Source organism: Heterodontus francisci, chromosome 17 (genome assembly GCF_036365525.1).
Source record: "Heterodontus francisci isolate sHetFra1 chromosome 17, sHetFra1.hap1, whole genome shotgun sequence".
NCBI lineage: Eukaryota > Metazoa > Chordata > Chondrichthyes > Heterodontiformes > Heterodontidae > Heterodontus > Heterodontus francisci.
Window position 1 is genome coordinate 23,550,311 of NC_090387.1, and position 16,870 is coordinate 23,567,180.

At 43.2% G+C, this 16,870-nt stretch overlaps 1 protein-coding gene across 1 annotated transcript in view; it reads right to left on the reverse strand.

The window, feature by feature from the left end:
- Window positions 1-16,870, reverse strand: part of LOC137378766 (calcium-transporting ATPase type 2C member 2-like) — a 113,594-nt gene that overhangs the window by 39,841 nt on the left and 56,883 nt on the right. Inside the window, exons 9-10 of the mRNA XM_068049151.1 lie at window positions 14,339-14,407; window positions 11,828-11,903 (exon numbers count right to left, since the gene is read on the reverse strand). Coding sequence (XP_067905252.1) covers window positions 11,828-11,903; window positions 14,339-14,407 — 145 coding nt within the window. The remainder of the gene's footprint in view (window positions 1-11,827; window positions 11,904-14,338; window positions 14,408-16,870) is intronic.

Here is a 16,870-nt window from a genome sequence, read left to right on the forward strand (position 1 = left end):
CATTTAAACGGAAGGAAGAGAATTTAGTCTGTTTATTTATTATTTTCTCTCAAAATTCTAAAACGTCAAGCCAAAACAGAGATCTCTGATAAATTAAACTGAAGGAAGGGAAGATAGACTGTGGCAATCTTTTATCCTCAAAAAAATTCTAAAGCCAAATTGATTCATTAAAAAGTGTTTGCAAGTTGTTAATTGTTGAAATGCATCGCTGGAGAAGGAGCAACAATTTTGACTTCTGAATTAGACTACAGACTGTTCTACTGTTGAAGAACCTTTTTTTCTCCATCGGACGGCTGTGAGGACTTCAAGCAACCTTGGACTGGCAAGAGCATAAATCTGCAAGGACTCTAATTTTTTCTACTTTAAATGTTGTTTATATCTTAGTAGTGTTTCAGAATTTCGTTTTTCTAATTAAACAGTTAATTTGTTGATTTAAAGACACCTGGTTTAGTTAGCTTCATTCAGGGGTTAATAGATGGTACAATTTGGCTGTGTCTTTCTTTAATTTGGAAAGTTTAAAATGACATGTTAGGCGATCTGTTGAGGGAGTGGATTGAATTCACAGTGAATTTCTCCCACCACAATCAGAATCGTATATTTTGGTTGGGGGCTTTGTCTGGAGCGGTCAGTCATAACATATTAATTGAGTTTTTCGTCCGGGATTTGAATCATATATTAATTGGGGGCTCACTCGCAGTTGAATGATATTTAATTCAGCAGCTTGCATCTGGGATCAGAATCAGATTAATTTGAAGGGCTCGTATTTGGAATCATATTAATTACTCGTTTCTGAGATAACATTTAAATTGGGGTCTTGCGTTTGGCATCATATTTAATTTATCTCGCATCTGGGATCATAGCAATTGGAAACTCGATTGTTGTGATCTAAATCTGACACCAATTACAAAGAAAATAAAAGAACAGGTCTCTTGTATAATAAGGTACAGTCTATACCATTGAAATGGCATTAGTGGTTGTAGCAGAGTTTTTGGGAAAGCAGAATGTTTCCCTGAGTGACTTGATAACTTTAACTAAGAACAAATTGAAGAATTGGCAGTGAAATTGGGGTTGGAATTGAAATCAGGTGCCAAAAAAGCAGAGATAATTGACATAATGGCCGAACATCTGGAACTGGTAGAAGAAGATGATGATGACGATGATAATGATGATTATAAAGCTGAAGGGGAATATGAGGAACAAGAAAGGGAATACAAGAGACATGAAGGTAGTTGGTCCGAGAGTGATGCAGTGGTATTGACTAGGATTCAGTTGGAAACAAAGAAACTTGAGGCTGAAAATGAATTAAGAAAACTTGAATTGGAAGACAGGGAGAAAGAGAGGGAATTTAAGTTAAAAGAGATGAAACTAAGGCAAAAGGGTCAGAAAGAATCTGAATTTAGATCAGCGAGAAGTTTTTAAAATTTATACAGGCTCTTCCTAAATTTGAGGAAAGAGTTGTAGAGGCATTTTTTTGTATCTTTGGAAAAAATAGCCAAATAGATGAAATGGCTGAAAGAAAGCTGGACACTGCTTATTCAGAGCCGGCTGGTAAGCAGAGCTCCTGAAGCTTAAGTCATGCTTCCTGAAGAGGCTTCTGCAGATTATGAGATGGCAAAAAAAGCTATTCTCGCCGCATATGATTTAGTCCCTGAAGCTAATCATCAGAAGTTCCGGAACCTACGGAGATTGGCTGGGCAGACGTATTTAGAATTTGAGAGGGTGAAGCAAATTACTTTTGACCATTGGATACGGGCATTAAAGATAGAAACCACATATGAGAACCTTCGAGAATTGATTCTCTTAGAAGAGTTTAAAAACTCCATTCCTTCAGTAGTGAGAACTCATAGATAACCTGAAAGTTTTGAAAGCTAGTCACGCAGCAGAGATTGCTGATGATTTTGAGCTTGTGAATAAGCCAACCTATTTTGTCCATCACCCCCATAAACCTGAGAAGGATAGAAAGTGGGAGAGTGAAAGGAAGGCAAGTAGCTGGGGACAAGAAGGAACAGCTGGGAATGCCCCAGGATCACCTCCTCAGATCAGAAAGGAAGGTGCTGAGGGTAGAAGTGAGGTTTGCAAGGTATTATCCTTGCAACAAAATGGATCATCTTTGTTCAGAGTGCTGGAAATTGCGAGGTAAACCCATAGGACTTGTTGGGGTACACTAAGTTAGTGCAGAGCATAAGACTCTGACTGAGAGTAAAGCAGACCAGGCTATAGCTTTAATGACAACTGTGAATGTGAAAGCAGATACTAAAACTAAAAGGAGTATAGAGGTTAAGAATAAAATACCTGAGAGTTAGAATGAATTTTTGTCAAAGGGCAGAGTAACTCTGTATGTCATAAGTGAAGCAGGAAAACTTATTATACTCAGGGATGCAGCAGCAACCCAAATACTCTTGCTGGGGAAAGATATGAGGTTTCCACCAGAGAGTGCTTTGAAGGCTAAAGTTTTAGTTAATGGAATTGGCGGGAAGTCTATACCCGTACCTTTGTATAAAGTACGCCTAAAGAGTGACTGAATATCTGGGATAGTAACTGTAGGTGTTGTCCACAATTTACTGGTAAACAGAATTGATCTACTCCTAGGAAATGATTTGCCTGGATCAAAAATATCAGTTTCTCCTATAGTTACAGAGGAACCAAGTGAAACTAAGGAAATGGAATAATTACAGGAACAAGTTCCAGGAATATTTCCTGTGTGTGTAATTACCCGAGCAATGGCTAAACAAGATCCACTGTTGGAGGTAAAAGGGGCACCACAAATAGATAGCTAAGTATCTGAAACCTTGTTTGGGGATTTAGATAGTCCAAATGAGTTGTTTAGCAGATCGTCTATTATTGCAGCACAGTAAGCTGATCCAGAGATATACCGAAAAGCACAGACAGCTCCATCCAAAGGTGAAAGGAGTTCCAGAAGGCTATTATATGGCAAACGGGGTTTTGAGGAGGAAATGGAGACCGCCTCATAGACCTGCTGACGAAGATTGGGCAGTTGTTGAACAGATAGTGGTACCACCTAAATATCGACCAGGATTATTAAGGTTAGCACATGACATTTCTTTTGCAGGACATAGGGGAATTTGGAAGACCAAATCACACATAAGCAAACATTATTACTGGCCAGGTCTCACAAAGAATGTGAGACAATTTTCAAGGATATGCCATACCTGTCAAATGGTGGGAAAATCACAACTTACCATAAAACCAGGGGATGAAGTATTAGTGTTGTTACCATCACAGGGAGAACAATTAAAAGCATGGTTCAGTGGCCCATATAGAGTGATCAAAAGAGTGGGTAAGGTAGATTACTTGATTGACACCCCTGATCGCCAGAAGAAAAACTGGCTGTGTCACATTAATATGCTCAAACAATATTATCGCAGGGAAGAGGACAAGCCAGTACAGGTATGTCAGGTAATCGGGGCTGTTAAGAAGAAAAGGATAGTGAGAATGAGGCAGAAGTAGGCCTAGGAAATTCTCAGATTGAACCTCCATCTGACAGATTAGCGAATACGGAATGGCTAGAAAAATTAAACAATAGGCTTCTACATATAGAGGCAAAACAGCATGAAGTCCTAACCAGGGTTTTCATGATGTTTCAAAAGGTTTGTAGGGATAAGCCAGGATGTACAACCTTAGCCACACTTGATGTGGGTATAGGGGGTACCATTCCTTTAAAACAACATCCTTGTCGCTTAGGTCCAGTCAGAGAGGCCCAAGTGGAAGCAGAGGTACAACGCATGCTGAAGGACAGCTTAGTTGAGCCTAGTCAGGACAGCTGGAATTTGCAGATGGTCTTGATGTCTAAACCTGGTGGGACGGCTCAAACTTGTATAGACTCTAGAAAAGTCACTACGATAAAGGAGGCAGACTCCTACCCAAATTTTCATTTAAAGGACGGTATGGACAGAGTAGGCAACACCATGTGTCTTAAAGAAACAAATGTGTTGGAGGAAACCTGTCAAATTCCTTTGACACCCCAAGGTAAGAAAAAAAATCAGCTTCTGTTACACCGGACACGGTTTCCCAGTGTCAAGTGATGCCACATAGATTAGGGGATACTCGAGATAATTCTCGGAGAATAGCGAACCCAGTACTGGGCAGTGCTCCTAGCTGTGCAGTTCATCTGGCCGAGAAACTTTCACGTCAGTGGTGAATTCCCATCCGCCTAAGGTAATATCCAGCCCCGAGAGATACATTCTTACAATTTAATTTTGAACTGGTTTATAGTGGAAACAGACTGTTCTGAGAAACAGACAGACAGCTGCGTGCAAGCAGCTGAAAGGAGGCTCTCAGACCACTTAAACTGAAGAAAATTTAGTCTGTTTATTTATTATTCTCTCTCAAAATTCTAAAAAGTCAAGCCAAAACAGAGATCTCTGATAAATTAAACTGAAGCAAGGGAAGTTAAACTGTGACAATCTTTTATCCCTCCAAAAAAATTCTAAAGCCAAATTGATTCATTAAAAAGTGTTTGCAAGTTATTAATTGTTGAAATGCATTGCTGGAGAAGGAGCAACAATTTCGACTTCTGAATTAGACTACGGACTATTCTACTGTTGAAGAACCTTTTTTCCCCATCGGACAGCTGTGAGAACTTCAAGCAACCTTGGACTGTTCCACATCTGGCAGGAGTGTAAATCTGCAAGGACTCTAACTTTTTCTATTTTAAATGTGGTTTACATCTTAGTCGTGTTTAAATATTTAGTTTTTCTAATTATCAGTTAATTTGTTGATTTAAAGACACCTGGTTTGGTTAGCCTCATTCGGGGGTTAATAGATGGTACAATTTGGCTGGATCTTTCTTTAATTTGGAAAGTTTGAAATAATATGTCAGGCGATCCGTGGAGGGACAGGATTGAATTAACAGTGCGTTTCTCCCAACACAATCAGAATCGTATATTTTGATTGGGGGCTTTGACTGGAGTGATCAGTCATAACAAGACAACATAATGACAGTGGAGAGGTTGAGCGAGGTAGTGGTGAGGTAGAGCTGGGTGTCATCAGGGTACATGTGGAAGCTGACATGTTCTCAGATGATGTTGTCGAGGGGCAGCATGTAGATGAGAAATAGGAGGGGGCCAAGCATAGATCCATGGGGAACACCAAAGGTAATAGTAAGAGTAAAACTAGAAGCCATTGCAGGTGATTCCCTGGCTACGATTAGTTAGGTAATAATGGAACCAGGCAAGTGCAGTCCCATCCAGTCAGTTGATGGTGGAGGAGAATGGTGCGATATACATACTGAGATAAAATAAAGTCTGTTTCTGAGGAAGTTTATGGATTGTAAATTCTTCGCTCCAAGTCAGAAGAAACCTGCAGAAAATAATTAGCTTTCTTCTTTTTACGTTGCATGTTTATTGGTGTATTCCCTATATGATCAGTTATGATTTGCTCACTGTACCATGCAAGTTCCCATCACTGTTTCACCGCTCTTTGGTTTATCAGGTGCTCATCAAGATGCATCATCTGGTCAAGATTTCATACTGTTCTTCATTTTTCACAAATATTATGCATGGTGCAGGATGCCATAAATCTGATGATATGAAGACTACACCTGCATCACGTGACCACAGCAGACACTTTCTCTGTCTCTTAGCATGGTCAAATATGTTTCCTGCAATTGTTTTTGTACTGGTCAGTTGGAAATTGAAATTCTACTATCCCTGGCTCAGATAGGGGTTATTGAAGAATCTGTGGGAGATCCATGAACCATGTGAATACACAGTGGGGGATAATTTTAACCACACACGATAGGCGGGAGGGTTTAAATTTTAAACAAAAACTGAAACCCAACCCAATGTGAACATACCTACTTCCAGTTTAACAACAGCGTGTTTAAGGTCATGCAAGTAACCCGCTCTGGCGAGGCAGGTTCGTAATTATAATATTTAAATGAGGCTCTGTGCCTCAGATTTTGGGAGCCATTTGAATTTAATGGATACAGCCTGGGTTTCCCAGAGGTCAGGAAACTCAACAGATAAGGAAGGCTAGCGCTGGCAGATCCAGCAGTTAAGTGCTTTTCCAGCACTGTTTGTGGGTCAGAAAGCGTAGGAATGCTTCTCCACCCCACGGCCCCAAAAGCAAACCTACTGCAATCTCTGCCTTCCATGTGATCAGCTGACACACCTCTCCCTCCACCCCCTGCATCATCTCTCAGACCCCCTGTGATCTCTTCTCCTGCCAACACTCCACACAATCTCTCTTCCCTCCCCCCCTCATCATGATCTCTTTGTCCCTCTTCGCTGCTGCAGTATACTCCACACATCCCCCAATCTTCCAAATTGCCAGCAATCATCCCCTGCAGTCAATGGCTGCAGCCTTGTATGGCAGGCTTTCCTGCCTGACAACTGGGCAGCCTCTCAATCTGGCTGAGTAAAGCGATTCTAATGAGATCCCGCCATTCAATTCAGCCATCCCGCGTTTCCCGGCCACTGACAGGCACCCCACTCCCTCCCTGCAATTCCCAGTCCCAGTGTGTCAATGACCAGATTACCACTGAAATATTAATGCCGCTGGTTGGATTCTTTAGCAGTGTATCAGCATTATCCACAACATGAAAGGAATTTGTAACCACATGGTACAGACATTACCATGCCAAAATATCTACAGTACCAATCGGTTTCTGGTTACCTGCCCATCTGCTGTAACAATCTATAGTATCAACATGTATTGTATGAATATATAAAAATCACAAACGCAACTCCCAATCGAGGCATCAGCTGTTTCTACAGAGCCCAATTTTATCTTAATTGCCTCAATAATTCTCCAGCTGTTTGATCTGTCTTTTGGTTACACACTCTTATCAAAATCACACACAATCACAACTATGGTTGATATCAAAATACTAAACAGAAGCTAATTACAGTAATACAACACAGCTCCACAATTCCTACATTACAACAGTGATTACACTTCAAAGTACATAAGTGGCTGTAAAGCTGCAAGATCCTGCGGTCGGTCTTTTGTTTTGCTAACAGGAGTAAAGAAGTCTTGCTGCAATTTTATAGAGCCGTGGTGAGACTGCACCTGGAGTATTGTGTACAGTTTTCTCTCCTTACCTAAGGAAAGATATATTTGCCATAGCGGGAGTGCAACAAAGGTTCACCGGTCTGATTCCTGGGATGGCGGGATTGTCCTGTAAGGAGAGATTGAGGAGACTGGGCCTGCACTCTCTAGAGTTCATTAGAATGAGAGGTGATCTCATTGAAGCATACAAAATTCTTACAGGGCTCAACAGGGTAGATGCAGGAGGGATGTTTTCCCTGGCTGGGGGGTGGGGGGGTGGTGGGGTTTAGAACCAGGAGACACAGTCTCAGAACAAGAAGTAGACCATTTAGGACTGAGATGAGGAGGAGTTTCTTCACTCAGACGGTTGTGAATCTTTAGAATTCTCTACCCCAGAGGGCTGTGGAGGCTCAGTCATTGAGTATGTTCAAAATAGATATTGATAGTTTTCTAGATATTAAAGATATTAACAGATATGGGATAGTGCGTGAAAATTTTGTTGAGGTAGAAAATCAGCCATGATCTAGGTGCACGGCGGAGCAGGCTTGAGGGGCTGAATGGCCTACTCTGCTCCTATTTCCTATGTTCTGATGTTCCTATCTCAGCTGGGACAGAATGGTGACTGGCTCTGTCTTTTGGTTAAGAGGGAAATTTAATGTCCATCTGCCAGCTCAAAGCTTTGCACTAACCCATTTAAACAGCATACAATGAATAGTTCTCCCCTGAAATGCTAGAACATGGTTTAATGGTTGCTTCATGCATGATAAAATGGGCAGTCATTAGCAAAGCATTTTCCCATGCAGCAAACTTTGCTTTTTGGCATATAGACAACACAATAGGATAGAGAAGTGAAGTTATGTTGCTTATTGTGTATTGAAGCACAATTGCTGGGAAATTTAACCTCTGTCCAAAACAGGTGTAACTTTGATGGCTTAGCCATAAAGAAATTTGGGTTTGGGCCTCATTTCAGTGGTGCAGCTGAAGGGTGGAAAATCAACCGGCATCTATGCTGAACCAGCCAGCAGGCAAATGGGCCAATCTCAGGGGAGTGGCCTCAAACAGACCAACAACAGGCCATAGTTTTTTTGTGGGCCTGAAAGAAGCATATCTGCTTCTGCTGGGCCGACAAAAAAAAACTTAAAATTTCCTTGGCAGTTTAGTGCACACCCTCCAACAGTCCCTTTAAGGACCCCTGGTCAGGCCACTCAAAGCCTGGTACATCTAGGTGGAGCAAGCCCATTGAATTGTCATGGTTCTAAAATAGCATAGGATCTTGATTTGGCTATGTAAGCAGCCTTATGCCAGTTTCAGGCTGGTGAACTATTTGCCAATTGACAGACCTGCTTGAATATTGCATCAGGCAAAAGTGTGACTGAGGTGCTTCCCAATCTTCAACTGTGAGGGACCTGTTTTCAGGTGCAAAATAGACATCCACAAGTTGAATTTCTCCCCTAGTTTGTCCAGAATTAAGACTGAGAGGAGACAGCAAGATGTCACAAATTTGCAAGATTGAATAATGCTATTAAAGGAGTAGTTGTAATGTTTTTGCTTTATTCATTCATGGGATGTGGGCATCGCTGGCTAGGCCAGCATTTGCTACCCATCCCTAATTGCCCGTGAGAAAATGGTGGTGAGCTGCCTTTTTGAACTGCTGCAGTTCATGTGAGGTAGGTACATCCACAGTGCTGTTAGAAAGGGAGTTCCAGGATTTTGACCCAGCGACTGTGAAGGAACGGTGATATAGTTCCAAGTCAGGATGGTGTGTGGCTTGGAGGGGAACTTGCAGGTGATGGTGTTCCCATGCATTTGCTGCCCTTGTCCTTCTAGGTTCTAGGGGGCATGGGTTTGGAAGGTGCTGCCTAAGGAACCTTGGGGTGTTGCTGCAATGCAGCTTGTAGATGGTACACACTGCTGCCACTGTGCATCGGTGGTGGAGGGAGTGAATGTTTGTAGATGGGGTGCCAATCAAGCAGGCTCTTTGTCCTAGATGGTGTCGAGCTTCTTGAGTGTTGTTGGAGCTGCACCCATCCAGAAAAGTGGAGAGTATTCCATCAGACTCCCGACTTGTGCCTTGTAGACGGTGGACAGGCTTTGGGGCGTCAGGAGGTGAATTACACACTGCAGGATTCCTAGCATCTGACCTGCTCTTGTAGCCATAGTATTTATATGGCTACTCCAGTTCAGTTTCTTGTCAATGGTAACCCCCCAGAATGTTGATAGTGGAGGATTCAATGATGGTAATGCCATTGAATGTCAAGGGGAGATGATTAGATTCTCTCTTGTTGGAGATGGTCATTGCCGAGCACTTGTGTGGTGCGAATGTAACTTGCCACTTATCAGCCCAAGCCTGGATATTGTCCAGGTCTTGCTGCATTTCTACATGGACTGCTTCAGTATCTGAGGAGTCACAAATTGTGCTGAACATTGTTCAATCATCACCAAACATCCCCACTTCTGACCGTATGATTGAAGGCCATTGATGAAGCAGCTGAAGATGGTTGGGCCTAGGATACTACCCTCAGGAACTCCTGCAGTGATGTCCTGGAGCTGAGATGATTGACCTCCAACAGCTACAAGCAACTTCCTTTGTGCCATCTATGACTCCAACCAGCGGAGAGTTTTCACCCTGATTCCCATTGATTCTAGTTTTGCTAGGGCTCCTTGATGCCATACTCGGTCAAATGCTGCCTTGATGTCAAGGGCAGTCACTCTCACCTCACCTCGAGTTCAGCTCTTTTGTCCATGTTTGAACCAAGACTGTAATGAGATCAGGAGCTGAGTGGCCCTGGTGGAACCCAAACTGAGCGTCACTGAGCAGGTTATTGCTAAGCAAGTGCCGCTTGATAGTACTGTCGATGACACCTTCCATCACTTTACTGACGATTGAGAGTAAACTTATGGGACGGTAATTGGCTGGGTTGGTCTTGTCCTGCTTTTTGTGTACAGGACATACCTGGGCAATTTTCCACATTGCCAGGTAGATGCCAGTGTTGTAGCTGTACTGGAACAGCTTGGCTAGGGGCACGGCAAATTCTGGAGAACAGGTCTTCAGTACTATTGCTGGAATATTATCAGGGCCCATAACCTTTGCAGTATCCAGTGCCTTCAGTCGTTTCTTGATATCACGTTAAGTGAATAGGATTGGCTGATGTCTGGCATCTGTGATGTTGGGGACTTCAGGAGGAGGCCGAAATGTATCATCAACACTTCTGGCTGTAGATTGTTGCAAATGCTTCAGCCTTATCTTTCGCACTGATGTGCTGGGCTCCCCCATCATTGAGGATGGGGATATTTGTGGAGCCACCTCCTCCAGTTAGTTGTCTAATTGTCCACCACCATTCATGGCTGGTTGTGGCAGGACTGCAGAGCTTAGATCTGATCCGTTGCTAATGGGATAGCTTAGCTCTGTCTATCGCATGCTGCTTACGCAGTTTGGCACTCACTAGTCCTGGGTTGTAGCTTCATCAGATTGACACCTTATTTTGAGGTATACGTGGTGCTACTCCTGGCATGCCCTCCTGCACTCTTCATTGCACCAGGGTTGGTCTCCCAGCTTGATGGTAATGGTAGAGTGGGGGATATGCCTTGCCATGAGGTTACAGATTGTGGTTGAGTACAGTTCTGCTGTTACTGCTGATGGCCCACAGCACCTCATGGATGCCGAGTTTTGCATTGCTAGATCTGTTCAAAATCTATCCCATTTAGCACAGTGGTAGTGCCACACAACATGATGGAGGGTATCCTCAACGTAAAGACGGGACTTTGTCTCCACTAGGACTGTGCGGTGGTCAGTCCTACCAATACTGTCATGGGCAGATGCATCTGCGGCTGGCAGATTGGTGAGGACAAGGTCAAGTATGTTTTTCCCTCTTGTTGGTGCCCTCACCACCTGCTGCATACCCAGTCTAGCAGCTATGTCCTTTAGGACTCGGCCAGCTTGGTCAGTAGTGGTGCTATCGAGCCACTCTTGGTGATGGTCATTGAAGTCTCCCACCCAGAGTACATTCTGTGCCCTTGCCACCCTCAGTGCTTCCTCCAAATGGTGTTCAACAAGGAGGAGTAATGAATCATCAGCTGGGGGAGGGCTGTAGGTGGTAATCAGCAGGAGGTTTCCTTGCCCACGTTTGACCTGATGCCATGAGACTTCATGTGGTCTGGAGTCGATGTTGAGGACTCCCAGGGAAACTCCCTCCAGACTGTATACCACTGTGCTGCCATCTCTGTTGGGTCTGTCCTGCTGGTGGGACAGGACGTACTCGGGGATGGTGATAGCAGTGTCTGGGACATTGTAAGGTATGATTCCGTGAGTATGACTATGTCAGGCTGTTGCTTGACTTGTCTGTGAGACAGCTCTCCCAACTTTGGCACAAGCCTCCAGATCTTAGTAAGGAGGACTTTGCAGGTTCGACAGGGCTGGGTTTGCCGTTGTTGTTTCCGTTGCCTAGGTCAATGTCGGGTGGTCCATCTGGTTTCATTCTTTATTGATTTTGTTGCAGTTAGATACAACTGAGTGGCTTGCTAGGCCATTTCAGAGGGCACGTAAGAGTCAACCACATTTCTATGGGGCTGGAGTCACATGTAGGCCAGACCAGGTAAGGACAGCAGATTTCCTTCCCTAAAGGATATTCGTGAACCAAATGGGTTTTTAAAACAATCAACAATGGTTTCATGGTAATCATTAGACTAGCTTTTAATTCGAGATTTATTAATTGAATTCAAATGTTATTGGACTTAAAAAGATCATACTAATGACAACCCCATTTTATTTATAGATCACAAAGAAAATTAAAGTTTTACTTTACTTTGTCCAACTTACCAATTAATGCAAAAGAAAAGAGTGATAATTGCTTTCCCAGCTTGTCCATACTTTTTTGTAAGGGGGTCTTGGGAGCCTAGACAAATGTTAAAAAAAGTACCAATATTTGACAGATTAAAGGTTTACATGTCTTTCATTGTTTACAACTATAAATTCATAGACAAGATTTATTTGCAAAACTCACTTCTGTGGCAGGATTTTCCCAAGGGCTTCATGCCTCTGACGTAAGCGTCAAATAGGGATCAGAAGTGCACACTGTGTGGGAAACAGTCAGTCAATCGGCAGTGATTTTCTCCGAATGGGCCAATTAATGGCCAGAGGGCGGGCTTTTGAAGTTGGAGGGCCAATAGGAGGCCCTTGAGTACTGAAGAAGCAGAGCTTGCCTTTCCAGGTAAAAGAGAGAGAGGGTGGCTCAAGACGGAGGCACCCTCTCTCTAACTTTAAAATAAAAAAAAACCCTTAGCAGCCCATTGTGAAAGGGGGAACCCCTCCATAGGGAGGCTTGCAGCTGCAGCTGAAGCCAGGCAGGTGGGGAGGGTCGATCTGGAGCACTGGCCCCCCAGGTCTGCTGTCAGGAGTGCACCTTCAGGCTGTTGGCCTAGTCCTTGATGCCTCGGGGGGAAGGGAGTGGGGTGTAAGGGGGGGCAAGAGGCTGACTGGAAAACTCCAGTCAGCCTCTGACAATAGGCCTTTGAAAGAACCTTAATTGGCTACCTGCTGCTTGTGGTTGGGTAGTCCTGACACACACTCACACCACCCACCAACCCCACCACCCACCCCCATCTCACTATCGGAATAATGACCCGGGGCGGGATGATGCTGGCAAACCAGCATGCAGGCCGTCAGCGTGAACTTCCGTCCCCCCACCCCCTCTCCCACCTCCAAGTTCTCCCCCATCAGGACCCAAAGATTCAGCCCCTGATCAATACTAACACATCAAATTCATCAGTGGATAAAAAAAGAAAAACAAGTTAAGAAACTAGTTTGCCATATTAAAAACAAAATTACATGATGAGATCCTTATATGGAGAACCCCAATTCACACATTTTATATCAGAAGTACATACATTAGGCGAACAAAGGAGAAAAAACATCAAAGTCACTACCTTTCCAAGAAGAATACAATTGTGCAAAATTAAATGTAAAAATCTACATGAAAATCTAGTTTTCCAATATCTTTTGTTCTAAAAGGCAAGAAATATTAGTGATGGGGCATGAACACATCCTACTTCAAGCACCAAATGGCAATATGAGGCATTCACCAGTCAAGTATAACATAGTCCAATACTGAATAAAGCTCCTTTTATTCTCCCAAAACATGTGATAGCCTCAAACTCAAAGAAACATGCTCTGCTTGCACCAGTGTGACAAATTTTCCACTTTCCAAACCAGCTATCCAATGGTCTCTTGTGTGAGAGTGACAATAATTACGAACTTAGAGACAGTTTTGTGTTGTAGACCAATGCCCATTAGAAACTGAGTGGATCTTTAGAACCAGCAGATTGAGGAGACTTTCATCCCAACAGCCTGGATTGAACTTAAACCAAAGTCCCACAGGTAAAAGGCTAGAGACTAATCCACTATGCCATCCAATTGCCGACTCTCATTTTTAAAATAGCATAGGATGTTAGCATACTGTAACTAGTGAAAAACAGGACCAGAAAGAAAATAAATGCGTTTTCCCATTAGCAGTGGATCAAAGATTATGATTCTATGCAGTGACACTGTTAGTTTCACTTTTAACCAAGAAAAAGAAAAAAAATCACACATCTGTATGAACCTCCGCAACTGATGTACTTATGTAGCATCTCAGATGTGTTTTTTTTTTAATTGCTTTAAGAGCTCCATAGTGGTAGGTGTCTGCTCCTTTTAACTTTTGATGAGTTATCTGACTGTTCTCCCATTTTGAACTGCAATGTGAAAATAAAGTCAGCACTAATCATTATATTTGGTATAAACTGACAATCTGAAGAGTCATATGCATAGCTGGTGTGGGAAAAGGAAAGAATCAAATTAGGAGGTGTAAAGTGTAAAGTTATAGCTGTGACATGTTGTCAGACAGAATGGAGAGCACTATTCTTTGGCAACGTCTGCCTGATCTTGTAGTGTTTAATGCCAACACTGGATGATCAATGGGATGTGGGTCATTGTTGTTATAATTCCAGCTGGTGAAAGATAGAACTGCAGGAAATCTTTACACACTTTTATAAGCATTTATTTACAGGGTTACACATTACAAGCATACGCCTCCTGACCCAACAACCGCAATTTCAGACTGTCTCTATTTGTAGGGGTACAAGTGAATCCCCAGTTAATGCCCACCACCTGCATAAAATTAAACACAATTAATATACAATTAACAATGGCCATCCTTTACTTCAATGAAGTCAGCAAAAGAAACATGGTGGGAGGAGATTTTCAAGGTTCTGGTGCCTGCAATGGATATATGTGATCTTTATTGACAGTCATCTATAGGCAACGGTACTGAAAAATAAACATTCGAATGTATACCTCTTCAGCTTGCATCATTTTAAAAACTTCTCCAAACTCAGAGTTTTCACCAGTTCCAATCACAATGCCCTGCACACAAGAAACAAACAAACAAAAAGCTTCACACAGGCACACAATATATGTATATAAACTTGCAGCAGAATGCATCCAATCCATTGGTTAACTGTAAAATTGATTCTGAGTGGATTTCTTAACCTTGGGAATTGGTTTGTTAGACATTCAGGTGGTCTGGTGCCAGAAAATGTGTAAAGAGAAGGTTGAGAAGGCGGACTTTTCAGAAAAACCACCCAGCAACATCTCCAGACCCCATCACTCCTGCAGAGATGACATCTTGAATAATATGTAGATTTTAGGCAATAATGTAAACCCTGTAAAATGCTGTGCCGACAGTGTGCTGATACAGACGATATAGTATCCATCTACATTATTCTGTTGAGATGATTATCAACTGTCCATCTTATTTAAATACAGGGCAATACAATGGAATGGATCCAGAATAAATTTAAAGATTACCCAAATAATAACTTAGTAAATAGCAACCAATATGGATTTGGAAAGTAACCAGCCCGACCAACCTCTTTGATTCTGTGGAAATGACATCTTAAGTGGATCATGGATTTCAAAACAGCATTTGACAGAAGTGTTCTGCATGAAATGTCACTAGTTAAGATCAGAGTGGTGCTGAATTCAGGATAAATCTTGGAATGGATAAGAAATGTCCTCAAGAGGTGAAAGCATTGGGTACATAGAGGATTTATGTTGTTGGGGGAGTGGGAGTTCTTGGAAAACAGGATAGTCACAGTGGGATGCCTCAGAGTTCAATGCTGTAAACTTACTGGACTGCATTTTATTCTGGCAACAGAGGTGCTGTCAGCAGGCCGTAAGGCTGGGTAAGAACCCGCCTCTGCCCTCCATTGGACTGCTGTTGCTATACAATTAACTGCCTATTGCCAATTGGAAGACCGGCAGCTCTGCGTACCGGCAGTGACACTGGGAGCAGTGGTCACTGCCAGTACTGCAGGAGGCCTTGCAGTACCGAAGACAGGAGCAGACCCCAGGAGAAGTAAGTGGGGTCAGAGTCGCTGGGGCTATTCAGGCATTAATTAGCCACTTAAGGGCCTCAATTGGCCCGGACAAAATGGCAGGGAGCTGGGTTAACATTGGGAATGGCACCTCCTGTCATTTCGTTTGCCCCCCCCCCCCCGCTGCCTCCGTGCCCGCTTTCAAGGGCAAGACAAAATTCATCCCTGCAGCTCACAGAATGCACCAGTGCCAGTCTATGTAAGCAGCTCAACACAATTCCCAGAATGTACGCAAGACTGGCTTCTCACTGAGCATGAAGAGCACCACTAGATTTTAGTATTTGGTGGAGTAGTGACATAACAAACAGAATTTTTATTTATAAGTTGACAGCTAAACTGGCCTTTCCTACAGCATGTTGAGTCATGCTGTTTTCAAACCCCTATCAAGCAATGAAGAAGGCTGAAATAAAAACAAGAAATGCTGGAACCACTCAGAAGGTCTGGCAGCATCTGTGGAAAGAGAAACAGAGTTAACGTTTCGGGTCAGTGACCCTTCTTCGGAACCCTGGAGATCCGAAGAAGGGTCACTGACCCGAAACGTTAACTCTGCTTCTCTTTCCACAGATGCTGCCAGATCTGCTGAGTGGTTCCAGCATTTCTTGTTTTTATTTCAGATTTCCAGCATCCGCAGTATTTTGCTTTTATTGAAGAAGGCTGGAAGTTTGGCAGAAAATGAGTCCGGAAGAAAATTCTGAAAGTGATTGTAAATTTGTTGCGGTGGGGTGGAGGGGGGGGGGGGGGGGGGTGGGGAGCGGTGTGGTGGCGGGGGAATTCAAAATGAAGTAAAGTATTAGTTTTTGAAATTTATCTAATGTAACAGACAGGGAAAGTCATTTAAATAATTATAGGCAAGAGGTGAGAGAGTGAGAAGAGACTGTTTCCTGAGAGAGAGACATTTGCCAGAGTGATGTTGGAAATTTGGTGCACGTGGGAATTCGGCACAGAGGAGGAAAGAGGGGCTCGTTTTCCTATCTTTTTCAGCTTCCAGCAGTTGGTGAGTCTTCTTCCTTTGTCTCCAAGGGGTAGGTGAGTGCAACTTTCCATTACTTCTGTTTGAATTCTTAACTAATTGACTCATTAAAAAATAAGATTGTACAGAGATGGCAGGGCCGGTGGTGTGCTGCAACTGCAGAATGTGGGAATCTATGGAATTCATTGCAATCCCAGACAACTATGTAAGTGTCTGCAGCTTGCACGACTTCAGCTCAGAATTGCTGAGCTGGAGACTGAGTTACAGACATTGCGGAGCATCAGAAAGGGGGAAGAGTTACCTGGACACTTAGTTCCAAGAGGCAGTCACACCCCTTACAGTAGGGAGATCATAAGAGATGGCCAATGGTCATGGACAGGAGGGTGTGACTGTGAGTGAGGCAGGTAGGGGGAATCAGCATGTAGTGACAGACGAGCCTCAGCCTCTGACCTCGTCCAACAGGTACAAGGTCCTTGCTAC